At 51.4% G+C, this 26,188-nt stretch overlaps 1 protein-coding gene across 1 annotated transcript; it reads right to left on the reverse strand.

The window, feature by feature from the left end:
• Nucleotides 1-21: 21 nt before the first annotated feature.
• SMPDL3B (sphingomyelin phosphodiesterase acid like 3B) lies at nucleotides 22-25,505 on the reverse strand. Its single transcript, XM_077775513.1, has 10 exons — nucleotides 25,304-25,505; nucleotides 14,870-15,083; nucleotides 10,350-10,447; nucleotides 5,901-6,044; nucleotides 4,530-4,702; nucleotides 3,530-3,710; nucleotides 3,309-3,442; nucleotides 581-950; nucleotides 272-433; nucleotides 22-161 (listed from the first exon to the last, which is right to left on the reverse strand). Exons 1-10 carry the CDS (start codon nucleotides 25,380-25,382, stop codon nucleotides 22-24), a joined length of 1,695 nt encoding a protein of 564 aa, XP_077631639.1. The 5' UTR covers nucleotides 25,383-25,505.
• Between the last annotated feature and the right edge of the window lie 683 nt (nucleotides 25,506-26,188).

Genomic DNA, 26,188 nt, shown 5'->3' on the forward strand with positions numbered 1-26,188 from the left:
AGGAAGGAGGCGGGCTCAGCCCTAGGGGCCGCCCAGGGCCCGGGCCTTCTGGGCGGGACTTCCCCGTCCCGCCCTGTCCGGGGAGGAGCAAGGCCCCCGGACCCCGCTGCCGGGGCGTCCGCCGACCCCACCTGTTTCCGTCTGCGCCCTAGACGGCCCGGCTGCATTCCCGCAGCGGGCGCAGACCTACCTGCACCCGGTCCCGTTGAGCCCCGAAGACGGACCGGCCCAGGCTTACTGCCCTTACTTAGCCCAGCGGACTTCTAATTGCCTCGTTTTGCGGTTGAGGCGAAAAGAGGCCCGAGATGACTAAAATGGCCCGGAGAGTAGCGCCCGGGCTGCCATCGGGATCCCTCACAGGCGCACTGTTGCAAAACAAAAATGCCTGTTCTGATCCGCGATTGCAGGACTTCGAGAACTGACGAGGCCTCGACTAAGGACGAGTGCGGGAGAGATCGAGGGCACCGGGCCGACAAGACTCCGCTTCCAGGAGGCTCATTTTACTCCGATTATTCAAATACAAGGGGCGGGGGGCGGACGTTCCATAACAGGCGAGGGAGTTGCAGTAAACCGTATTTACCTATTAAAAAGAAAAGCGCACTGAATAAGATGCTCGATGAGCACTGTTTTTTGGATGAAAAATGTGCCCGGGGGGGCGGGTTGCGGGGGAGGCTTTGGAGCTTCATTCCCGGATCCCGCTGCCCCCAGTTCACTCTGCGGCCGCCCGGCAGGTGTGGCCGCGTGCTCCCCCGGGACCCGGGGGCCAGGCGGGCGGCCGGCGGGCTCCCGANCATGCCGGGGTCGCTGGCGATGCGGCCCAACGCCGCGTGCATGGAGCGGGCGCCTGCGTCGGGCACCCGGAAGGCCTCGGTCAGCCGGTACTCAAGCTCCCAGAGCGGGGTCCCCTTTTCGTTCGCCCGGCTCAGGTTCACGAAGTAGGTCACCATGTCCTGGAGAGAGAGCGTGAGGAGGGTAGGCCTCGAGCATCCGTCAGCCTCCACCCCCAATCCCACACCTTGCATTTGCCCCCGGATTCTTTGTAACTATAACAGCACCTGCTGTTAGTGAGCATTTCCTACTTACCCAGGATGCATGGCATGCTGATGAGGTAACTGCACTTACTACCCCATTTCACAGATGAGGAAACTGAGTCCTAAAGAGAATTCTTTTGACCAGGGTGGCTCCTACAGGTGTTTAGTGGCAGAGGCGGGTTTGGAATCCAGGGTGTAACCCTGGGGCCTATGCATTTTCTGTCCAGGTACGCAGAGAGGCTTGGTAAACATTTACAGAATTAATGGATAAAAAGCAACTTTAAAAAGTGGGATGGAGTGCCTGGTTGAAGAGGTTACGGGACTGTGGCTGCCGGAGGGCTTGGGATACACCCACGGCCCCTAGGTCTCCAGTGCGTCTTCAGAACTAGAATCTGGCAAGGTTTAGCTGTCCAATGCTTTCCACTGAAATGTGTGGACCTGCCTCAGGTCACTAGAAGTGGGGTAAGAGGAGCTGCTATGAATGGATGGTAACTGCCCCCTAGGCACATTACAGAATTTCATTTGGTCCTCTCCAAACTCTGGGAGGTACTGTTACTCCCGTTTTACAGATGAAGGGAGGCCAAAGAGGTAAAAAATCTCATGAGTGGTAGAAAACTCAGGCCTGTCTGACTGCTTCCCTGTAGAGCGTGTTGGGGGTGGGGGGACGAGGAACCAGCCTCTGATTCCTCTGCTGAGGCCCTCTGAGTGCCCACGTGGATAACAGGCCATACTCTTGAAAGTCCTCACCTCTTTTCCATACACATTTGCTCTAGAATCAAGGACCTAAGTTATCTCATCCAGCCCCTGCTTCTAAATGTCCTCTCTCGACAACCAGATTAAATCTCTATAGCCACCTCTTCCTGGGCTCCCTCCTTGAATACCCTGCTGCCTCTTCCCTGGGCACCTTCGCTTGGATAGCAGGTAGACCTCCCAAAGTTAACAGGTCCCAAGCCTGTTCCTCCTGCGCCGATCCCATCTCAGTGAAGGATGGCTTCACCCTTCCAGATGCTGAGGCCACAGCCTTGACTCCTGTCTCTCACACTGTCATCCAGTCCACCAGCAAACCATGTCTTCTCTGCCTTCAGCATCTGGGGCATCTCACCGCCCCACTGCCACACCCTGGCCCCCGCCACCGTCACCTCTCCGTGATTATTGTTGTCACCTCCTAACTGACCTCCACCCCCCTCCCCCACCCCACCGCTATTTCTGCCTTTGCCCTTTACAGCCTGTTCTCTGAATAGCAGACATGGTGATTTGGTAAAATTATAAGTCAGTATATTTAGTTCTTCTGCTCCAAGCGCTTCACATCCAGAGCCCCACTCGTGGCTGACGGGATCTGACCACTCTCCCTCTGTGCCGCCCTCTGCAGCCACAGACCTCCCTGCTCTTCCCTTATACCAAGCACACTCCCACCGCCGGCCTCTGAACTTGCTCTTTCCTCGCCTTCCCCAGATGATCACGTGGCTCCCTCCCTCAATTTACTCAGAATTCATGTCACCCTTTTCGTGATACTTCCCTGCCTCACCTGCCTCACAGCATGGATACCCACCCGACCACGGGCACACTGGCCTCCTCGCTCTGTTTTCTCCTTAGCACTTCTCTCCAAGCCTCACTTAACTTTCCTGATTTCTCTGTTGTGTGTCTCCTGCGAGAATGTCAGCTCTAGGAGAGCAGTGACTTCGTTCATGTATCTCCTGAGCTCAGGGCCTGGGAGCCGGGGAACACGGTACATGTGGTTGCATAAATTAAGGAATAATACTTCTTTGCTGTTTCAACAATCACAAGCACATCCCAAGGAGATGAGGGGTTGCTTGATGAGTTAAGGGCCTGCTTTGGCTGGGACCTAGTTGGTACAGGCATGAGGCGGGCAATGGGCATGAGGTCACAACTGTGAGAAGCCTTGAATACCGGGCCAAGGAGATCCAGCTTATTCTCTTACGGGCACTGGGGAGCCATTGAAGGTTTTTGAGCAGGAGAGAGACAAGAAGTACTTTTAAAAACATTAGCTCCTTCTGTAGTATGGAGCAGATGAGCTACAGCAGGGCAGGCGAGAGGCAGGGAGGCCACGTAGGAAGACTGAGATCTAGGGTGAAGGGAGATTTGGGGACAAAAAGTTGACCTGCCTTGGTTGCAGGGTTTGGAGGTGGCTCAGGGGTTCTGAGCCTGAGCCCTAGAAGAGGATGGATTACCTGGAAGGAGTTAGGCAAGGCAGCAGTACGCTCCGGTCCTCCCCACCCTCCTCCATTGGCCCCGACACACCCAGGCAGGGCTTCTGACCTGCAGGCTCAGTGTGGCTCGGTCATATTCAAACACCCGGATGCCTGGATTGTTGGCCCCGTTGACCACTCCAGGTAAGGTGGTTTTCCATGGGGTGACCCCCGGTGTAAGGAACATGACACTGATGGGGGCACCTTTCGGGAGAGAGAGACAGCGAGACTGAGAGAGGCTGGCAAGAGGAGGAGGGGGCTGGGCTGGCACTTGCGCTCCACGTCGCGTACCTGAGTCATCATAAAACATCCGGAAGCTGTCGGTGTGGTGGTGCCCGAAGAACTGCCCCGCGATGACGCGGTGGTGCTTCCGGACCACCTTCAGGTACTCCTCATTGAAGCCCTCCCGGAACCAAGCTTTGTTCCGCGTCTTCTCAAAGAACCCTGGGGGCACGTGGCCAATAATGTACACCTGCGTGGAAGGGGGTACCCAGGAGGGGCTCAAGGATGCCCTCCTTGACCCCTCACGCCTGCCCCCCTCCCAAAAGGCAAGCAGACAGGATCAAAGGTACCCCCCCCCCAAAGCAGGTTCCGGTACTCTGAGTACCCAGCGAAGACTTCACCAGGTGTTTTCCACTGTGTGCCTTTGCCTGTGCTAAGCCTGCCACCTGGAGTACCCTTTTCTGTTGTTTTATTTGTGTATTTTGAGGGAGACAGAGACACAGAGTGGAAGCCAGGGAGGGGCAGAGTGAGAGGTAGAGAGAGAGAATCCCAAGCAGGCGCTACCCTGTCAGCGCAGAGCCCGATGAGGGGCTCGATCCCACAGCCATGAGATCATGACCTGAGCCAAAATCAAGACTCAGATGCCTGGGGCGCCTGGGTGGCTCAGTCAGTTAAGCATCAGACTTCAGCTCAGCTCATGATCTCGAGGTTCATGAGTTCGAGCCCCACGTTGGTCTCTGTACTGACAGCTCAGAGCCTGGAGCCTGCTTGGGATTCTCTCTGCCCCTTCCCTGCTCGCATTCTGTGTCTCCCTCTCTCAAAAATAAATAAACATTAAAAGAGAGAGAGACAGACAGACGCTTAGCCAACTGAACCACCCAGGTGGCCCCTAGAATACCCTTCTCTTTTTCACAGGCCGTTGTGAGGATGGAAAAAGCTGCCTCCCGTACCAGGCTGATGAAGGACCCTCTGTGATCTGGGCATCTTGAATGGGTGGGTGAGTTTGCGCAGAGGTGAGAGACTCATTTCCAGGAAGTGACCCCAGAGAGGTGGAGGCAGGAGCCGTTACCATTTCCTTAGCTCGGGATGCATTGGTCAGCACATCTTCCAGCCACTGGAACTGCCGGGCGGGGTCGACCATGCCAGCTGTTTGCTCGTTGTTGCTATAGTACAGGTTGGTGTTGAGGACCACGACTCGCCCAGCCCCACTCAGTCCAGGCAGCTTCTCAGAATAGAAGGCACCTAAGACGTCCCAGCCAGAGAGAATCTGAAGGGACGTCTGTGCCTTCCCCTCCATGCCCACCTTCTCCTGCCCTAGCGTCCCTCCGTCCCATCTTTCCCATAGGAGGGGCATGGTGAGTAAAACCGGAGGCTCTGAAGGCACCCAGCCTAGGTTCAAGTCCTGGCTCTGGCGCTTAGTAGCTGTGCAGCTTGAGAAGATTTTTACTTCGCCTCTCTGTGCTTCGGTTTCCTCCTCTCTATAATGTGAATAACGGTAAGATGCACTTGTCCCTCCAGATCCACGTCAGTCCCGTTCACTCAACTCTCTGTCCCAGAAGCTGATCTCTGTGGACTGAATCAATGGGCTTCTGGTTGGGTTTCACCATTTGAGACTGAGGACAGGGAAGGGAGTCAGCCGGGGTCACCTTGGGCTGGCTGTGTCTCTGGATCAGTGGCTCTCGGCCACTGATTTTGTCCCCCAGGGAGCATTTGGCAGGTATGGAGACATTTTTGGTTACCACAATGGAGGGTGTTACTGGTATCCGGTGGTTAGAGGCCACGGGTGCTGCTATACACCCTACAACACACAGGACGGCCCCCACAAAGGATTATCTGGCCTGGGGAGCCTGGGTGGCTCAGTCGGTTAAGCATCCGACTTCAGCTCAGGTCATGATTTCACAGTTTGTGGGTTCGGGCCCCACGTTGGGCTCTGTGCTGACAGCTCAGAGCCTGGAGCCTGCTTCAGATTCTGTGTCTCCCTCTCTCTCTGACCCTCCCCTGCTCACACTGTCTCTCTCTCTCTCTCAGAAATAAATAAAAACATTAAAAATTTTTTAAAAAGGGGATTATCTGGCCCAAGGTGTCAATAGTACCAAGGATAGGAAACCTTGCCTTAGTGGGAGGTCCCTGCCCCTTTCTAGGGTTTTTGTGAGGAGTCTTGGAATGTGCTGAGAGTAGTGCCTGGCACCCAGTATATCCTCAACAAACATTCATTTATGAGCCTCATTGGTGTCGTGGGGTTGAAAGCATGGGCACTGGAGTCGGCCATCTCTAAGCTGGCTGATCTTGGCTAAGTAACTCGACATCTTCAAGCCTCTGTCTCCTTATCTGTAAAATGGGGATAAAATCAGTACCTATTTCATGGGGTTGTTGTGAAGACAAAATTCCATCGGACCTGGGCATACAAGTAAGGGCTTATAGTTGCAGATGGTGCTGGTACCTTCTTTGAAGAGAGCGATGGATTCGTTACTGAGCCATGGTGTCCACAGCTCTGCTACCTGATCATAGATGCTGTTGCTTCCTGCGGGGAGCTGGTTTTTGGGGTGAAAGTCATGATTCCCCAAAGCAGCGTAGACTTTAGTATCTGGGAGGAAAAAGAGAAATATAAACATACTTATGTGAAAGCACTCGGTGGAGTTAGTAATTTTCAGTCTGCCAGCACTAATGGAGAAAAGCCGTAGCACAAAAGGAAAGTACAGAGATAAGCAGAAAACCACGTGCAAGAGAATCTGGCTGAACATTGCTCAGACCTGGGAAGGAAGAGCAGTGAGTTCTCTGATCCCTGTTCCTAACTCTATTCCCAGCAGAAAGTTCCCTGGTCGGAAGGAAGTGTCAGAGAACGAGAAGAAGAAAGTTAGAAGATCTAAATAATCTTCACATCCATTATCAGCCCCTTGGTAATTTTGTGCTCCTTGTTCTTGTCAATTCCAGGTCCACTGACTGTTAGGGAAAAAGGGTCTGGGTTCACTCGGGGGGGCCTTAGGAGTTTCACTCATTGGTGATTCAACAGGTGTTTATTGAGCATCTCATGTGTGCCTACGTGTAGATCCAGGAATCAGGCACCCAGTCCCTGTCCCAGGGGCCTTGCAGTGCAGTGGGGTTGACAGGTATTGAGTAATTAGAGGTGTGAAGGCTGTCACAAAAAAGGGAAGAGCCACTTGCTGTGGAAATGTTCAAGAGGGTGGGGGCGGGGCCCAGGGAAGGAAGTGGCTTGTTGATGNTCAGACTTATTTCCTCCTCAGGAGTAGCCTCTTCTCGCTTTTATTTTACTTCTGTGTCTGGCAAGTAGTAGTAGCTCAATAAAAGCTTGACAGTAAACATGGGACGCCTGGGTGGCTCAGTTGGATAAGCATCTGACTTTGGCTCAGGTTATGATTTCACGGCTGTTGAGTTCCAGCCCCACAGTCATCAGGCTCTGAGCTAGATCCTGCTTCCGGTTCTGTGTATCTCTCTCTCTCTCTCTCTCTCTCTGCCCCTCTCATGCTTGTACTCTGTCTCTCTGTTTCTCTTTGTCTCTCTCTCTCTCTCTCAAAAATAAATAAACATTAAGAAAAAAGTGGTTTTTTAAATTTTTTTAAATTTCTTTTACTGTTTTATTTATTTCTGAGAGAGAGACAGACAGACAGTGTGAGCAGGGAAGGGTCAGAGAGAGGAAGATACAGAATCCGAAGCAGGCTCCAGGCTCTGAGCTAGCTGTCAGCACAGAGCCCGATGCGGGGCTCAAACCCACAAACCAGTGAGATCATGAGCTGAGCCGAAGTTGGACGTTTAACTGACTGAGCCACCCAGGCACCTCACGAAAAAGGTTTTTTTTAAAAAGAATAAATAAACATTAAAAACAAGTTTGGCAATAAACAAAAATTCCGGGCTCAGGGGAGGTTTGTCCTTATATGAGCTTGGTGCTCCCCAGGGACTGATCTTGAACCACTGAGGGAGGCTGGAGCCTCCAGTTCCCACGTGGGGAGATATTTTTTTAAAATGTTTATTTATTTTTGAGAGAGAGACAAAGTGCAAGCGGGGGTCGGGGGGTGGGGGTGCAGGGCATAGAGAGAGAGAGAGACACAGAATCTGAAGCAGGCTCCAGGCTCTGAGCTGTCAGCACAGAGCCTGATGCAGGGCTTGAACGCACCAACTGGGAGATCACCACTTAAGCCGAAGTCAGACATCAACCAACTGAGCCACGCGGGTGCCCCGGGGAGATATTTTCACAAACTTTTTGCACTGTAGAGTCTATAAGATCTGGAAGTGCTAAGCTCTGCTGAAGGAGGAAGTTGTAAAATTCCCATCAGAAATTGTTTGCAAAGGCAGAAGCCCTTACTGTACCTGCCTGGAAAAACCTCACCTCTTTAACACAAATACCATCAGCCTTTAAGAATCCATTTCACGGGCACGTGGGTGGCTCAGTCAGTTGACCATCCGACTCTTGATTTCGGTTTCAGATCATGGTCTCATGGTCATGAGATGGAGGCCCAAGTCAGGCTCTGCACTGGGTGCGGAGCCTGCTTAAGTTTCTCTCTTTCCCTCTCTCTCTGCCCCGCCCTTACTCACGCTTTCTTGCGCTCTCTCACCAAAAAAAAAAAAAAAAAAAAAAGGTTAAAAAAACACAAATCCCTGGAATTCCAAGAACAGATTAGAATGGAGGGACTCTTTCCCTTTCTTTGCTGCTTCTTTGTGCGAGGCGCTGTTAGAAGCTTCTTACAAGCACAAGCTTAAGGGCACGGCCTGGCCAAGTTCCCTACCCCCTAGAAAGGTATCTCACTCACAGGAAGTATAAGATGCTCAATAAATATTTGTTGACTCATTAAATGAGTGACTTGACTTAATCCTCACAACAACCTTCTGGGCAGGCACCATCATTGAGTCTTCAAGGCGTTGCCCAGTGGGAACTGGCAGAGACTGAACTGGGACCAGCATCTGTTTGCCTAGCACACCTGTGTTCACCAGGCAGCCATGCCGGAGAAGAGGGGCCGGCGTTCACAGTGACTGATGGGGAACACAGGTGGCACGCAGCAGGAGGAACACGTGACACAATGTGGATCCAAAATCCAGAGTTGCAGTCCCTTCCTGCTCTCCAGCAACTGGCTTGACTTCTCTGTGCTTCGACTTATTTATTGATAACACGGAGAGTGTTTGCTTGACCTGTGTTGCTATAATTCTCAAATAAGATAATGTCTCAGGGCACCTGGGTGACTCAGTCGGTTAAGCATCTGACTCTTGATTGTGGCTGAGGTCTTGATCTGAGGGTCATGGGATCGAGCCCACCATCCACACTGAGCATGGAGCCTGCTTAAGATTCTCTCTCTCTCTCTCTCTCTCTCAGCCCCTCTCCCTTGCTCACACACTCTCTCTCTAAAATAGAAATAAAAAGATAGTCTCATTTGAACTCTTCTAATATGTTCTATTCTGGGGCACCTGGGTGCCTCACCAGTTGGGCATCCGGCTTCGGCTCATGGGTTCAAGCCCCGCATCAGGCTCTGTGCTGACAGCTCAGAGCCTGGAGCCTATTTCAGATTCTGTGTCTCCCTCTCTCTCTCTCTCTCTCTGACCCTCCCCTGCTTGCTCTCTCTCTCTCTCTCAGAAATAAATAAAGCATTAAAAAAATTTTTTAAGTAAGTGTTCTAGTCTAACATCTCTACAGGTAGTGTGACTTATTGAGGCCGTTGAGAAAGCAACTTTAATTAACAACATTTTTTTCTTAGCAATACATAAAATAGGATGCACCTTAGAGTTGATGGCATCTTGAATATTAGGAAATTCAATAAATGTCCACGTGTGTTATAAACTAGAGGATCTTCTGATTTACATTTGTATGTTAACTCACACTTACAAAGCATTTTCTTATCCACTATTTCACTTTTATTCCAGAAGCCCATGTGGAACAGAGGAAAGAGTGCTCAGAGTTGGACGAGTTTGAATCCCTCTCTAGGAACTGACTAGCTTTGAGCCACAGGTTCCTTCCTCATCTGTACATCCAGACAACGAGACAGCTCTGCATAAAATGATTTACGTTGAGGGCAGAAGGTGGCAGAAAGGAGGTTGCCTGGAGGACAGATGTGGGATGGTGACAGCCACGCAGGGCCCCTCCTGGGGTGGCAGTGGCAGTGGTGTATAAGAGTGGCGCTCAAAGCTGGATTTGCATCCTCACCCTTGCCACATGACCTTGACCAGTTTGACTCAGAGACTCACATTTCTCACCAGCAAAACTGAAGCAGTAATCGCACTTCCCTCCAGGGTTACCGGCAAGGGGCTAACGCGTATAATATTCTTAGAACAGTGCCTGACACTTAGCACTCAATGTCTAGATACATGTAGTCACTGCCGCTGCTATTATTTCTTTGTATCATCATTAGGCCTTATCTGGGTCCTGGGGATCCGTGACTAAGACCTTCAGAGGACGCAGCTGAACCCGAAGGAGGGGTGTGGGGACTAGTGGGCTGCTCTCAGGGTCCCCCGCTGGGCAGCCTGAGAGCCTGATTCAGCCCCCAGGCCCTTGTGTTTGGCACAACTTGCTTAAAAACACTTTCAGGGGCCATTAGGTGGGGCACGCACATCCTATTCTCCTCGTCACGTCCCGTGGGTCGGCTGGGTCATCACACACAGCTCTGCCTGCCCTGCTGGGCTCTGAAAGCCCTGGCGACCCAAGAACGGCCCCGTAGCTGGAACCCACCCACCTCATCACTCTGTGATGTCTCACATTGTCCGCAGCGTCGTTGGAAGGGAAGAAACGGTCCATCACTGTGAAGGGCCCGGCCCGGGACCTGCCCGGCGGCCAGCGTTGCCCACGGTGGAGGGTCGCTCCTCCACATCTTGCTGCTATTGCGGTCCCACCGTGCCGGACACTGCCTGGGGCTCAGGAAATGCTTCAGGGGGGCCGATGGCCGAGTCTTACCTGGAAAGACCTCTCTGATGAGCCTGGTCAGGCGGTCCACGATTCCCACCACGGCCACCTCTCCCAGCTTCTCGTTGGGTACGTGAGGTGTGTCATCACTGCAAAACACCATGGAGCCAGTTGGTGTGGGCAGCTCAGGCAGGGGAGCAAGCAAAGGAAGGGACAGCTCAGCCGTGAGGACAGAGGCTATGGAATTGGCCCTCAGACATCCCCTGAGCAGGAAGGGCCAGGCTGGGGCTGGGAGTCCAGCAAGATGGAGCTCAAACTTGGGCTCTGCCATTGACCTGCTGTGGGTTTCTGGGCTGGTTGCTAAACCTCTCTGAGCCTCTGTTATGTCATCTGTAAAATAGGGAAAATAATGACACCTACTCCTAGATCTTTATGAGACTTTATTAAAGGGGAAAATATATATATGTATATATATATATAACATATTTATAACACATATCTCTCTCACACACACACACACACACACACACACACACATAAAGAATGTAGACTAATGGGACCACTTTCTACCTTGTGAAGAGTTTCCTGGGCAACTCTCTTAACTTGGACTCAAAACACTTTTCCTTTCTCTCTCTTTTTTTTTTAAACTTCTGCTTTGGGGTTTTTTTTAAACGTTTGTTTTATTTTTAGAGAGAAAGAGTATGCATGTGCACGCAAGCAAAGAAGGAACAGAGAGAGAGGGAGACAGAGAATCCCAAGCAGGCTCCACGCTCAGTGCAGGGCCCAGCATGGGGCTCCATCCCACAACCCTGGAATCATGACCTGAGCCGAAATCAAGAGCCAGACACTCAACCTACTGAGCCACCCAGGCGCCCTTCTTTTCCTTTCTCTTAAAAAAAAATAAATACAAAACAAAATAAAATGTAGACTAGTAGCTGCTCGGTTGTAATTATTAAAGAGGAAAGCTTGAGAGCTCCAGTCCCACCTGCGGGTCCCCAGGGAGCTGGGGGTGGAAAAGTCATCTCTGAGTCCTGCTCTGTTCCCTAAAGGGTTCTCAGGAGTTTGGAGCTGGCTTCAGAGTTGAGGGTTCAAATCTACTCTACGGCAGATCCGGGACCTGCCCCAAGACCATTCTGTCCCTCGTTCGGCCGACCTAAATTCCTGGATCCAAGTTAGAAATACACAGCAAGGCCAGGAAGCAGGGGAGGAGAACGGGGAAAGGCAGGTTAGGGGATGGGTAGGAGCCCCCACAATCTAAAGCCTGAGGACGGACCCCTGCTGGACCTGACAGGGTGAGGCAGCCGCCGGCCAGATGTTCCTGGGGAAGTCCAGTAGCTTAAGTACTAGTGCTGCTGCTGTTGCCCTGGCTCGCCCTGGCTCGCTCTGTGCCAGCGCTTTCTGTGTGTTTCCCCCACATCCCCGTTTGTTTTCCACTGAGAATCCTACAACGTGAGTTCTGTTGTTAATCCTATTTGACAGATAAAGAAACAAGGCACAGAAAGCTGGAGAATTCTGCCCAAGTGTATAGAACTGGAAAGTGGTATGCCAGGGTCTGAATTTAGTCAGACTGGCTCCGGGGTCTACGCTCACCCTCACTACACCCTGCTGCGTGTCTGACACCCTCCTTAGGGCTGCAAGAGGAGCCTATTTGCCCTGTTCTCCCCAGGGACAGGCCAGGGGTCCGGAGACATCAGAACAAAGTTCCTTTTTTATTCCCCCCTAGTTTGAAGGATCTAATTCTCTCTTTTAGAAAACACTTCCAGTTTCTTGGGGCACTTGGGTGGCTCAGTCGGTTAAGCCTCCAGCCTCACCTCAGGTCATGATCTCAGGGTTCATGAGTTTAGACCCCGCGTCGGGCTCTGTGCTGACAGCCCAGAGCCTGGAGCCTGCTTTGGATTCTGTGTCTCCCTCTCTCTCTGCCCTTCCTCCACTCATGTTCTGTCTTTCCCCCTCTCAAAAATAAATAAACATTAAAAAAAAAAAAAAAGGAAAGAAAAGAAAACACTTCCAGTTTTTAGAGGTTACCCCTAAGGGATGGCAACTCACCCAGAGAAGTCAAACTTTTAGAAATCGAATTATAAAAGGTCCCAGAGGTTTCCTAGAAACATCATGTTTCTGTTAAAGGATCATGAATTTCCCAAAGCAATCATCTTTCCCAGAGAGGTCATGTCTGTCAGAATGTTATATGTCCCTCCCACGGCTCCTATTCGGAGAATTCAGAGCAGAGGCTCCCTCTGGGAGCAAGATCCTTCTTGGGAGCAAGAGTTCAGGGTCATGGCTTAAAGCTCACTCCCTTCCTAGACTGATTCCTGAGCTGCCCGGGACTGCGCTGATACACTGCCACATTTCTTTCTTTTTTCTTTTTAAGTTTATTTATTTATTTTGAGAGAGAGACAGCACACAAGGAGGGGAGGGGCAGGGAGAAAGGGAGAGAGAATCCCGAGCGCATGGACCTGACCTGGGGCTTGATCTCACGACCACCAAGATCGCCACCGGAGCCGCTATGAAGAGTTGGACACTTAACCAACTGAGCCACCCAGGCTTCCCGGCGCTGACACATTTCTTAAGTGTCTAGCTTTGCCCCTCCCCCTGCCAACCACAGGGTCCATCCAGGGGTCATTCCTGGTCACTCCCAGGCCACACTGAAGGACAGCTGGGGGCATCACGGGTTTGATCCTGCCCTGTAGAAGTATCCATTGAGGCTGAAAGAGGCAGCAGGAAGTCAGAGCTCCTGCCAGCCTTCTTCACCAGCTCCCTGGTTACCACTTCCTGTGAGGAGGCCCCCCAATCCTGCCTGATAGAGTCAGGTGCCCTGTGAAGCTCCCACATCCCCCAGTGACCCTCGCTCCTTGCTGGGGTACATGGTTCAGTGGGCTTGTCTGTGTCACCCAAAGACCGTGAGCTCCTAGTCTCTAGTCTCTATCATCCAGGTCTCTATCATCTCAGCACCGCAGTGTCTACCCCGGGCTGAACACAAGACAGGCTGACCTACCAAGGGAGGGAGAAAGGAGCCAGTGAGTGAAGGGTGGACCTCGAGTGACAGGGACAGCCAGTGCTAAGGGAAGCTGGAGGACTCACAGCAGCATCCTTGGATGAGGAGCAGAAATGGAGTCTGGCTGAGCAGAAATCACCCCACAAGCTATCGCCGGGCAGAACAGGGCTCTGACCAGTGAGAACCCTCTGGGGCCAGGGCAGCGAGGACACTCGGTCCCCATGCCAGACCACTTCCAGCCTCTCTGACGTGGCTTGAAGTAGCGGGATTTGGAGCCCACGGCCAAGAAAGAATTCTTGAGACATCTTCGGTGCAGGAAGGGTGGCTATTATAGTACAGGGACAGGACCTGTGGGCAAAAAGAGCTGCACTGGGGTTGTGAGGAGCGACTGGTTATGTAAGATTTTCTATCCCATGGAGGACAGGGTGATGTTAGGGCTCCAGGAAATCGAGTTATAGGTTTCTGGGGGCAGGGGGGTCTGGTTATCGATAAGACTGCTTTTTTTTCTTACAAATCATTAAGACAAGGGCGCCTGGGTGACTCAGTCAGTTAAGCGTCCAACTTCAGCTCAGGTCACAAATTCACGGTTTGTGGGTTCGAGCCCTGTGTCGGGCTCTGTGCTGACAGCTCAGAGCCTGGAGCCTGCTTCCGAGTCTGTGTCTCCCTCTTACTCTGCCCCTCCTCTGCTCACCCTCTGTCTGTCTGTCTCTCTCTCTCAAAAATAAATAAACATTAAAGATTTTTTTAAAACTAAAAAACAAAGAAACAAAATAAATCATTAAGACAGTTGCACACTGATGGAGACCCATGTCCTGCATGGCTGTGAACTGTATCAGTTAATCACTTTTTTTTCCCTTTCTCTTTCCTTCCTTCTTGGACAGCCAGGAGTGCCTGAGGAATGTCACACACATGCCACCTGGGGGCGGGAGTAGGGCTCCCGGGTGTTACCTTGTGCTTTGCCCTCAGCTTGCCTTTTGCTCCCCCCTCACCTCTACCTTCTTCCCTCCCTGCATTTGGGTCTTGAGGGCTTGGAGTCCCCAAACACTGGTGGGAGTGGCCCCAGTGTTCATCCACGTGACTTAAAATCCAGGAATTCCAGGGGGCGCCTGAGTGGCTCAGTCAGTTGAGCATCCAACTCTTGTTATGGGCTCCAGTCGTGATCCCAGGGTTGTGGGATCGAGCCTCAGCCCTCTGAGCTGAGTGTGGAGCCTGCTTGGGATTCTCTCTCCCTCTCCCCTTCTGTCCCTGTCCCCTACTCGCACACATACGTTCTCCCTCTCTCTCTCTCTCAATTGAAATTTTTTTTAAAAAATCCAGTAGCTGTCCACATACCCAAATGTGCCATGACTGTCCCCAGCCTCAAAGAGAGCTGCGTTCTGCATTCTGCTAAGGCTGGGAGACACAGGGTCAAGGGCACAGACTTTGGGATCCGCCAGGCCAACAGTCCCTGGAGCAAGTTGTGTAACTTTGAGCTTTAGGTTCATGCTCTCTGAATCAGGGCTGGTGAGAAGACTAAGGGAGCTAGTGTGAGAGAGGTGCCAGGCCGGCAGGGAAGGGCAGCTTTTGTGACTGCTCTCACCCGGTCCAGAGGATGAAGTCTGGCTTGGGCTCGATCTCCTTCATGGCGTAGATGGAGGAGTTGATGAGGACCCAGGGCGAGTCGCAGAGGTAGTCACCCCAGGGGCCTGCATTGGGCACCGGCTGGGAGCCAGCTGATGGGCACACCTGGAGGGGGTCTTCAGATACCTTGTAGTCAGGGTCAAGGTGCAGGTCCGAGATGTGCCAGAACTTCCCTGCAGAGGACAGAAGACCTTCTCAGTGCCGGTCCCACACTGAACCCGGAGGGGAAAGAAGCCCAGGGAATCCTGGGCTGGGAGAGCAAGTTGTAAATGTGAAATGACATTTCCTCTGAAGCCAGGGTTCGGCAAAAAAGAGCCACAGGTCTGACTTTGTCCAGGGAGGCACTGAGAGGAGCAGAGAAAAAGCTTGGCTCTGTCCCTGACCTGTGACCTTTGACCCTCTCTGTCTCCCCACCTCAGGGGACCCAGCAGCAGTATGAAGGATTGGGCTTCGTGACCTTCAAAGAATCCTTTGGGAGTTCTAACCAGAGTGCTTGTCTTATTTTTTTTAATTTTTACTATTATTATTATTTTTTTTTATTTCTAGGAGAGAGAGAGAGACAGCGTGAGCAGGGGAGGGTCAGAGAGAGAGGGAGACACAGACTCTGAAATAGGCTCCAGGCTCTGAGCTGGCCGGCAGCACCGAGCCCGACGCGGGGCTCGAACCCACNGTCAGAGAGAGAGGGAGACACAGACTCTGAAATAGGCTCCAGGCTCTGAGCTGGCAGTCAGCACAGAGCCCGACGCGGGGCTCGAGCCCATGAACCGTGAGATCAGGACCCAAGTGAAAGTCGGACGCTTAACCGACTAAGCCACCCAGGCGCCCCTAGAGTGCTTGTTTTAAAGCAAAGTTTGGGTAGGCTTAGGCGGTTGAGCTCCGACTTCGGCTCAGGTCATGATCTCACGGCTCAAGTCCCACATGGGGCTCTGTGCTGACAGCTCAGAGCCTGGAGCCTGCTTCAGATCCTGTGTCTCCCTCTCTCTCTCTGCCCCTCCCCTGCTTATGCTCTGTCTCTCTTTCAAAAATAACTAAAAATATTTTTTTTAAAAAAAGCAAAGTTTGGGGAGTGTTACAGATAAGCACTCAGGCTCTGGAGCCACATAAAAGCTGGGTGACCTGGGATGAGTTTCTTCACCTTTCTGAGCCCAGAACTGGAGCCAGATCTACTCACGCTCCAGAGAAATGCATACAGAAGTCTGACCCAGGAGAAGGTTTACACACCAATTGCACTGCAAGATCTTGCTAATTTGCAAAAGCCTGGGGATGTCTGTAAAGATGGAACGGAATGGGGCTGGGCAAGAAAAGAAGGAATGTAACCTCAGATGGGGCTGAATTTCTTGTGTGTGTACTTGGTGGCTCTGGATGCAGGTGGAAGTGGGCCCTGATGTGGTCCACTGAAACGTGGTCTTGGTGTCCAACTAAGGATGTCTAAAATGTCAAAAATCTCTTGGGGTGAGGGGAGCCTGGCTGGCTCGGTCAGTAGAGCGTGGGACTCTTGACCTTGGGGTTGTGAGTCCCGTGTTGGGTACAGAGATTACTTAAAAATAAAGTCTTAAAAAATAAAATCTCTTGATGTGATGGAGAGAAAGGAAGCCCAACAAAGAAAACAAGCTACACAGATTTGTCATTTGTACCCAGCACAGCCCGTTGGATAAGTAGTTTCAAGGACACTTATAGGGCAGGTTTGGTCTCAGCCCTAAATCCTATGTTTTGGCTAAGACAAGGTGACGCCTGGGATTTCCTCACCCTCCACCATTGCTGTCACTTCCTCCTCCATTTCCTGTGTTGCTATAATGCCAACAGCCATACCCCCCTGCCCCACCCCCAGCCCAGGAAGCCTGGGAGCCGCAGCTTCTGCTGCTTTCAGGGTTGGATGGCCAGGGCACCTCCCAAGCCACAGGGCATTCAGTGTGGCTCTAGGAGAGGTCCGAAGGTCAAGTCCAGGACCTGATCCTCTCTCCATGACTTCTCCTCACCTTTCCTTATCTAAACCTGGTCCCAGGAAAGGATCCAAAGCTTATTTATACTAAGGTGCAAATGGCTGATTAAATCTTGATCCTTCCCAAGGTCATTACACAATCAACCAGAGCCTTGGAGGTACAGTTGACCCTTAGACAGTGCAGGTGAACCTCACTCAGTCAAAAATCTGTGCATAACTTATGACTCCCCCAAAACTTAACTACCAATAGCCTACTGTTGACCAGAAGTCTTACTGATAACATAGTTTATCAACACTTATTTTGTGTGGTATATATATGATATACTGCATTTGTACAATAAAGTAAGCTAGAGGAAAAAGTGTTATTAAGAAAATCACAAGGAAGAGAAAATACTGTATTTATCAAAAAATCTGTATGCGAGTGGACCTATGGAGTTTGCACTTGTGTTGTTCAAGCGTCACCTGTATTGATCATCATTCCCATTTTGCAGATAAGGAAACTAAGGCTCAGAGGTCAACCTGCCTAGGATCACAGGGTAAATGGTGGAAGTCCTGTGTCCCTTGATTCTCTCCCAGGAAGATGTGATTGCAAACAGGGTAAAACCAGCGCCTTTCTACTTTAGATCCATCTTTCTCTAAACAGTCTCTGCCTGCATGTTTATTTTATTTATTTTTTTATGTTTTATTTATTTCTGAGAGAGGGAGAGACAGCGTGAGCAGGGGAGGGTCAGAGAGAGAGGGAGACACAGAATCTGAAGCAGTCTCCAGGCTCTGAGCTGGCTGTCAGCACAGACCCCGACGCAGGGCTTGAACCCACGAACTGTGAGATCATGACCTGAGCCGAACTCGGGCGCTCAACCGACCGAGCCACCCAGGCACCCCTGCATGTTTATTTTTTACCCAAACTGAGAGTCTTCGTTTCTAGTGGGGGGAATTTAAACTTGTCACACAGGTTGTGATGACTGCACGTGAAATCATTCCAACAGAGACAAAATCCCAAGCCAGACGAAAGAAACGACCTGCCCCGTTTCAACTCGTAAATGGGCAGAGTTGGCGGGCTTTTGCCTGAGCCCCTGCCCAGACACTGAAAGGAGGTCGCATCTGCTTTCTGCCCCTTTGGTGTCACCCCTCAAAGACCTCAGTGAAAGTTGCTTCACTTCAGAAACTCCTCGTCTGCTGACAGGCTCGCGCGTCAGCTGTTGGTTTCTCTCTTCCCACAAGCTCCCTTTCCACAAGCTCCGGTCTAGTCAGAGTGTAGAACTGAAACTCCTTCCAGCCTCCCTGGCATTCCCAGTGACGTGTGTGTGTGTGTGTGTGTGTGTGTCTGTGTGTGTGTGTGTCTGTGTGTGCGTGTGTGTGCGCACAGAGACCTGGCCCCAGGAGAGACCAGGACAGTGGAAGGAATGGCGTAGAGCGAGGGGGCTCCACCTCCTCGGGCCCTGGGGCCTTCACTGTAGAAGCAGATCACACGGACCTCACACCAACCAACTCACCCCACTCATTCGCCTCACAGGGCCTCTTTCTGGCCTCTCTGCCCCTCTTCCCTCTGGTGCCTTCCCCAATCTTCCCCAGGGCATTGCTCCCATGGCTGCTTTCTCCTCCTCATTCAGGCCTCAGCCCAAAGCTCACCACCTCAAAGAAGCCTTGCCTGACGACCTTTCCTCAAGTTCCATCCCCCACCACCCATCTGCTCACTAGTCAGGGCCTCCCTCAGTTTTATTTTCCTCAGAGCGCAGAGCGCTCGCACGTAATGGAATGATCTTGTTGACTTGCTTATCTTCCATCTTCCCTGTCGACTCTGGCCATTCCACGGGAGGTGCAGCCTGTCCTGTTCATCTCTGTGTCCTCAGCACCTAGAACAGTGCCTGGGATGTGGAAGAGGCCCGAATATATGTCCAATCAGTGAGCAAGGCTGTGCGGAGGATGATGAGACTAACGAGACTCAGAGAAAGCTAGCTAGGTGCCCTTTACACGCTCACCTCATTTCATCCTTGCAACCATTCTGTGAGGTGGGATTCTTACGCCCGTTTCACAGATGAGGAAACTGAGGCCCAAACCCAGCCCTCTCTGACTCCAAAGCTGAGACACAATGTTGACTCGGAGCCTCTAGCAAACGGCTTTTATAAGACACATATGTTGCCCATAAAGGGTGGAAACCACAGGCTTCTATGGAATTAGCCACAGACTGTGAGGAATTAAGCTCTAGTTAAAACGCCTGGATGGCTCAGTTGGTTAAGGGTCCAACTCTCGATGAAGACTCAGGTCATGATCCCAAGGTTGTGAGATCGCGCCCTGCAGCAGGCTCCGTGCTGGGCGTGAGGTCTGCTTGGGATTCTCTGTCTCCCTTTCTGCCCTTCTCTCGCTCCTGGTCTCTCTCTCTCTCTCAAAAACAAAAACAAAAACAAAAAAACACACACTAAAAAACAAAAAGAAAAGGTATAGCAATCTCAGCTGTCATTATTTATTAATCATTGAAATCATTTGGTATCAATTAGAGTGAGTGGCTGAGAGCACAAACCTGGGTTGGAAGTCCAGCTCCACTGCCCACGCGCTGTGCGAACATGAGCAATTCAGTGCCTCAGCTTCCTTATATGTAAAAGGGGGACAACAGTGCCCCCTACCTCTTAGGGTCATTGTGAGGGTTGATTGAGGTAACAGGAGGTAATGCCAAGGCGCTCAGCATTGCAAAGCAGCAGGTACCCTGAACGCGATCCCTGGGGGCTCCTGCAAGTCCCCCTGGCCCCGTGGGAGAGCAAAGGGATGAGGGGACGGTGGCTGTGTCCTGCCCCTGTCACCCCAGGCTCCCCTCCTCTGCAGATACAGGACAGAACAATGTGAGGACGGATCCCGTCTCCTCCTGGACGGCCCTCCTGCAGCAGAGGGTCAGTGGGCACCAGCCACTCCCCAGTCTTAATTTAGAGAACTCAGTTCTGCTCCCCACCCCCCGGCAGAGAAGACCCTGATCTTCCTTCACCATCATCCAAGGGGTCGCCAGGCCCCCCTGTCCACTGGGGACAACAGATTCAGGGCGCAGGGCCTGGTCGCTTTGTCGGGCCCATGGAAATGTTTGAGACCCAGAGAAAATAATGGCCCCAAAGTCCAGGGGAAAATCGATGCCATCCAAATCAAGAATTCATTTCAAAAGCAATAATGTATTCAGAAGTTTACTAAAAGTATTTATAACATGAGATCCTTTAACTATGATTCCTGATGGGGGGAGACGCACAAAAATCATTCCAGAGCCTAAGAAGGTCTTTAAACTGGCCAAAAAGTGAGTCTACTTATGGTTGGAGACAAGAAAAGGAAGACAGGAAGACACCTGCCATTTATTTTTTTTTTTTTAATGTTTTTATTTATTTCTGAGAGAGAGCGCCTGAGAAGGGGAGGGTCAGAGAGAGAGACGACACACACACAGAATCTAAAACAAGCTCCAGGCTCCGAGCTAGCTGTCAGCACAGAGCCCGACGTGGGGCTCGAACCCATGAACCATGAGATCATGACCTGAGCCAAAGTTGGACACTTAACTGACTGAGCCACCCAGGTGCCCCAGACACCTGCCATTTGTTGAGCACTTACTGAAGGCCAGACGCTGTACCAAGCCCTCTGCCCATGCACTCTACTCATGACAAAATGATGAAATATATTCTATTATTGCACCATTTTACAGATGAGGAAAGTGAGCTAGCTAGTGGCAGATCTGTGATTCGCATCGTGTCAGAACAGAAATGATCAGCAATGCACTTTGCTCTGTCCCTCGCTAGCAGTGTCACCTTGGATATTTTGTTTAATGGTCCCTTAAGCTTTCACAGCACATTTCAATGTATGTGCATGATCTCACTTAACTATCGTATTTAATCTGTCCTCTACTTTATCCCTATTTTTTAGATCATGAAATGGAGGCTCAAGGTCACAAAGGTGTTAAAAAGTAGGACCCAGGTCTTCTGGCTTAAGGCAGTGGGTTGTATTTGAAAAGACATGCATGAAATTTGGAATCAGGGAAATCTTGTTTTGAATCTTGGCTCCTCCACACTGCAGTGGGAACTTGAACAAGAGATTTCCCCGGGCAAGCCTCAGTCTCCTCATCTGTAAAATGGGAATAACAGTGCCAGTAGTAAAGGGGTAGGTGTGTGGATGAAAGAAGTGATCTCACACGGAGCACCTGGCCACGTGGTGGACAAGCCAGCCTGTGCTTATTCCCTGGGCCACTCTGCCCCCCCAGGCCTCAGTTTTTCTTCTCTTCTGGAACCTCTGTTTCCTCAGGTGTAAGGTGAGAGTATTGTGCAAAGGTTATCCGAAGGCCCTGCCGGTTCTACCGCTATTATTATTGTGCATAACCCACACGACAAGATGATCGTGGTCCCGTTTTAGACCTTTGCTTTTGACCCTAAGCATCAACCCCAAATATTTCAGTTATAATCCCTCCTCTGTAAACCGAGGCCCACCAAACACAGAGGGTTCCCTTGTTAAATCCAATATTATGACCTCTTGTGTTAAGTACATAGATTGCTCTCTTTTCAGGACAGCCCCCCAGCCTTCTTCTTGAGGGAACCATTTTCCTACTATGCTAAGCCACATTGAAAGAGACTGTTTCTCTGCAATTAGAAGCTGAAGGATAGGGGTGCCTGGGTGGCTCAGTCGGTCGAGCATCCGACTCTTGATTTTGGCTTAGGTCATGATCCCAGGGTCATGGGATCGAGTCCCACATGGGGCTCTGTGCTGAGCCTGGTTAGGATTCTCTCTCTCCCCTTCTCTCTCCCTTTGGCCCTCTTCCGCACTCACTCACTCTGTCTCTAAAATAAAAAGTAGGGGCGCCTGGGTGGCTTAGTCGGTTAAGCGTCCGACTTTCGCTCAGGTCATGATCTCNGTAAATAAAATAAAAATAAGACTCTCTCTACCATTTATTTTTTAAAATATGAAGCTGAACGATGACGCAATGCTGCACTGGGGCTACATAGGAGGAGATGGAGCCACGAGCAGGCACCCCACCCCAGCTCTTCGCTAAGGAAGGTGGAAGTAGAAAGCCCACAGTTCAAGACAGAGCAGGTATGATTGCTCTCTGACTGGGTGTCTCCAAGTTCTCCTGCACTTCAGGAAAGACCTCCAGGTACTGTGGAATTCTTTTAAAATTTGATTTTGGGGGCGCTGGGTGGCTCAGTCGGTTAACCATGTGACTCTTGGTATCGGCTCAGGTCATGATCTCACAGTTTTGTGGGCTGGCCCTGCTCTGGCAGTGCAGAGCCTGCTTGGGATTCTCTGTTTCCCTCTCTCTCTCTGCCCCCTCCCCATTCATGCTGTCTCTGTCTCTCAAAATAAATAAATAAACTTAAAAAAGAAAATAAAATGTAATTTTGTTTTTTAAGGTATAGATGTATGCATTCCAGAAAGTTTGAAGAAAAGAGAAAAAAATAGTACGTATGCAGCTCACCATTCCAAGAGGACCCTTTCAAGGTCATCCTGTGTAAGGCAACTGAGTACGGACTTGGTCATGCCACTTCCTAGCTGTGCGACCTTGGACAAGTGTTGAGCCTCCTCTGAGTCTTATTTTCCTCATCTGCGAGATGGGTATAATGGGAATAGTACCTGCATTATAAGGTCTATAAAAACCAAATGAGGTTTGTTTGTTTTTTTTTAATGTTTTATTCATTTCTGAGAGAGAGAAAGACAGCGTGAACAGGGGAGGGTGAGAGAGAGAGGGAGATACAGAATCCAAAACAGGCTCCAGGCTCTGAGCTGGCAGCACAGGGCCCGACGTGGGGCTCGAACCCACGAACCGTGAGATCATGACCTGAGCCGAAGTTGGACGCTTAACCGACTGAGCCACCCAGGCGCCCCCAAATGAGGTTTTTCTTTGATTTTTCAAGTGGGTTTTGAAAGGACAGCTGATAATCAAGCAACTAGCTTCAGCCCGGCTCCTCCTAAATATTAGGTCTTCTTGGCTCTAATGTTACTTGGTAACCTTGGATGAGTCATTTAACGTCTCTGAGGCTCAGTGACCTTGGTAATCCCTACCTGTCAAGGCTGTCCTGCGGATATCATGCAAAAATTTCAGCAGTGCCTGGTACATGATAAGTACCTAGTAAATATCCCTATTGTTCTCGGTTTTGCTGTGTTGCCTTGAAACTTTTCCGCCGGGTGGTTTTACCACAATCTCTTTAGCTATTCCGTTACTGCTGTCAGCGTTTTTCGTTACCATAAACAATGCTGCAATGAACATCTTCGTGCCTTTGTGGGGCGGGAGATCCTTTTTAGCCGCTAGGACTCTGGGCTGGGGGATGCCCACCGGCATTTGGATTTCCAAGAAAGCATACTTAAAAGTGAAAGAAGGGCACCTGGGTGGCTCAGTTGGTTAAATATCCGACTTTAGTTCAGGTCATGATCTCTCAGTCCATGAGTTCGAGCCCCGCGCTGGGTTCTGTGCTGAGCACTCAGAGCCTGGAGCCTGTTTCTGATTCTGTGTCTCCCTCTCTCTCTGTCCCTCCGCCACGCATGCTCACTCGCTCTCTCTCAAATAAACATTAAAAAAATTTTTTTTTTTTAAGTGAAAGAGCAAGAGAGTGGGAGATTCTTTCAACCATTCCCACCCTCCAGTCAGACCGGCAGGGCCCGGAGTCCCCCAGCGGGGCCTGGGGTCGGCCTCCTCCAGGGTTGAAGGAGGACTGCCACTCAACCTCTCCCAGGCAGGCTGGCCTCACAGGGAATGACACACTGTCAGGGCTCGTCCCAGCCATTCTTCCTCCTTTGGGTCAGAGGTTTTGGAGCGAGTCCCTCTCAGGCGTCTCGCTCTGGGGTCCTGTTCCAGGCCCCGTGCTCCTCCTCACTGGCCTCTGGGATGCGACCCGCGCCAGCAGAGCGCTTTGCCAGGGTTCCCAGCTGCTCCTGGGCGGTGTCTGAGGATGTGCACTGACCAGGGGAGCGCCTAGAGGCTCCAGCCTGGGAGAACTGAGCTCCCCCGAGCAAGCAGCCAGTGGAAACCTGACCTCCTTCCCTCTCTCCCCCCACTCCCTTTCAGCCTCGGTTTCTGCAGCTACAGAAAGGGTGTCAGGTCACCTGTAAGGTCCCATCCAAGGACTCCAGGAAAGGGCAATCTAGGATCCTAAGGAAAATTCCAGGTCCAGCCCGCCCAGACTCCTCTTCTACCGCATGGAAATCCTTAACAGGCACCCCCAACGGGACATGTCCCTAATCAAAAGGCCACCCCCTCCTGCACCTCAGCCAGGGACAACTTGGTCCTCACAGCTGCTGAGACAAAAATCTTGGAGTCACCCCACGGTCCTTCTGTCACCTCCACCATCTGCCAGCAAGTCTTGTGCAGAATCAGACCGTCTCCAGCCACCCCTGCTCCTATCGCCCCGGTGAGCCTCCATCTCCTCTCCCGGGAGGATGGCAACAGCCCCCCACGGGTCTGGTTGCTTCTCTTTTACCAGGGTGACCAACCCCACCCCCACCCCCGTGCCCTGAGTCACCGAACTTCGGACTGAGGGAGCGCCCAGGTCACCGAACTTCGAGTGCTAAAACTAGGCAAGTCTCAGGCACACTGAGACCCTGCCTTTACCCCACTGCGGTCTCTTCTCAACACGCAGCCCAGGGGGCCTTTTAAACTTACACGAGTCAGGTCACCCCCCCCCCAAAACCCTCTAATGATGTCCCATTCCACCCTGAGTCGTTACATTGTCTACATGCTTATATGTGAGCTGGCGCCAGCCCCCAGCGCCCTCCCCACCCCCACCATGGCCGCAATTTCATCTCTCCCACTCACGTCGCCTGCTCTGCTCCAGCCACTCTGGCCCCGGGCTCGTTCTCATATGCATCACCTGAGCATCAGGCTCTGGGCCTGTGTGCTTTGCGTGCTCTCTTATTGGAATGTTCTCCTAGATGTCCATATGGCTCTCTCCCTCACTGCCTCAAGTCTCTACCCAAATGTCACTACTTGGCCACTTGTAAGTACCCCCCCCCTTTATTCTGCTTTATTATTCTCCAGAACACTTATTATCTCCTGGAAGACCATGCATTTACTTGTTCTTGTGCCTTCTGGTCTGTTTCTCCCCAGCCAAAGGAATGCTTCACTAGGGCTGGGGCTTTGTGTCTTTTCCTTTTTTCCCATTTCTGGCTCCTAGAACAGTGCATGGTATGCAAAAGGCCCTTAACCAATGTTTGCTGAATGAAATCATGAATCTGCCTGCCACCTTCCACCTCAACCAGATGGCTCTTATGTACCCACATCTCTTAGCCAAGCCAGCGTCCCTCCCCTGGCCGGCTCTCGCCTCCACTTCCAATCTTTAGGCTCAAAGAACAGCCCATTCCCACCCCCATTAACCCTCTCCATCGCCTCCCTGCCTTAGCTTCCTGCCTTGCTATTTTTAGCAACATTTTCAGCTTTCTGTGAGCAGTTGCCAGCAGCCAGGAATTGAGTTCATAGTACAAAACAAAGGCATCAAAGGCATTTGCAGCACCTACCGGGCTCGGCCCTGGTGACTCGCCAGTGGGCCAAGAAAATCAGCAACTTGAACAGTCTCATCTTTGGGACTCGCCTCATGTTTAGAGCTAATGCCACAGGAGCCACGGGAGCCACGGGACTCTCCAGGATCTGTGGCTGATATTGCAGGCTTTCCAGCTAGATGTTCTTGGCCATGGGCCTGAGCAGAAGTTCCCGTCCTGCTCCCCCACTTGCCTAGTCATCCAAGGCGCTGCCTCCTCTGGCTTTTCTTCCCTTGCCTAGCAGGGCGTGAGCTGGGCCGGCCCAAGGAGATGCACCAGCCAGGCCTTTGAACTCTGAGAGGTAGAAAGCCACACCTGTCCTGCCTGTCAGTCCAGTCAGCAACTGGATTCTCCAGGGAACGCACTCAACAGCAAACATCATCAACTTACAGAGTTCTTACGTTGCCCCACCCCAGCAGAACAAACAAAGCTGGATGAAATGGCTGGCCTTTGCCAGCAGAGGGACTTAACTGCTGCTAACTGCAGCCCCAGACGCCCTCCCACAAGAGAGCCAAGACTAAGTCATCCATTCATTTATTCTGGGAACCCATGTCCCCAGGAGGCCGAAGGGACCCAGGGCAACCCCTGCTCTCAAGAGGGAAACCAATGGCCTGCAGTTTAGCCTGTTCAGTGGCTTGAGAATCCCAGAGGAGGAATCAAACCCTGGGGAAAGGGAAGTGGTGGGCCTAATACCTTCTTCTACTATTGAAATTGCCAAACAGAAACAGAAGTAGAGAGGATAGCATCATAAACCCTCAGCTTTCAGTTACAGCAGTTAGGAACCTCTGGCCAATCTTACTTTATTGGTACCACCACCTTAACCTACTGGATTATTCTATAGCAAATTCCACAGATCATCTTCTT

This window comes from Crocuta crocuta, unplaced genomic scaffold (genome assembly GCF_008692635.1).
Source record: "Crocuta crocuta isolate KB4526 unplaced genomic scaffold, BGI_CrCroc_1.0 scaffold127, whole genome shotgun sequence".
Classification (NCBI taxonomy): Eukaryota; Metazoa; Chordata; class Mammalia; order Carnivora; family Hyaenidae; genus Crocuta; species Crocuta crocuta.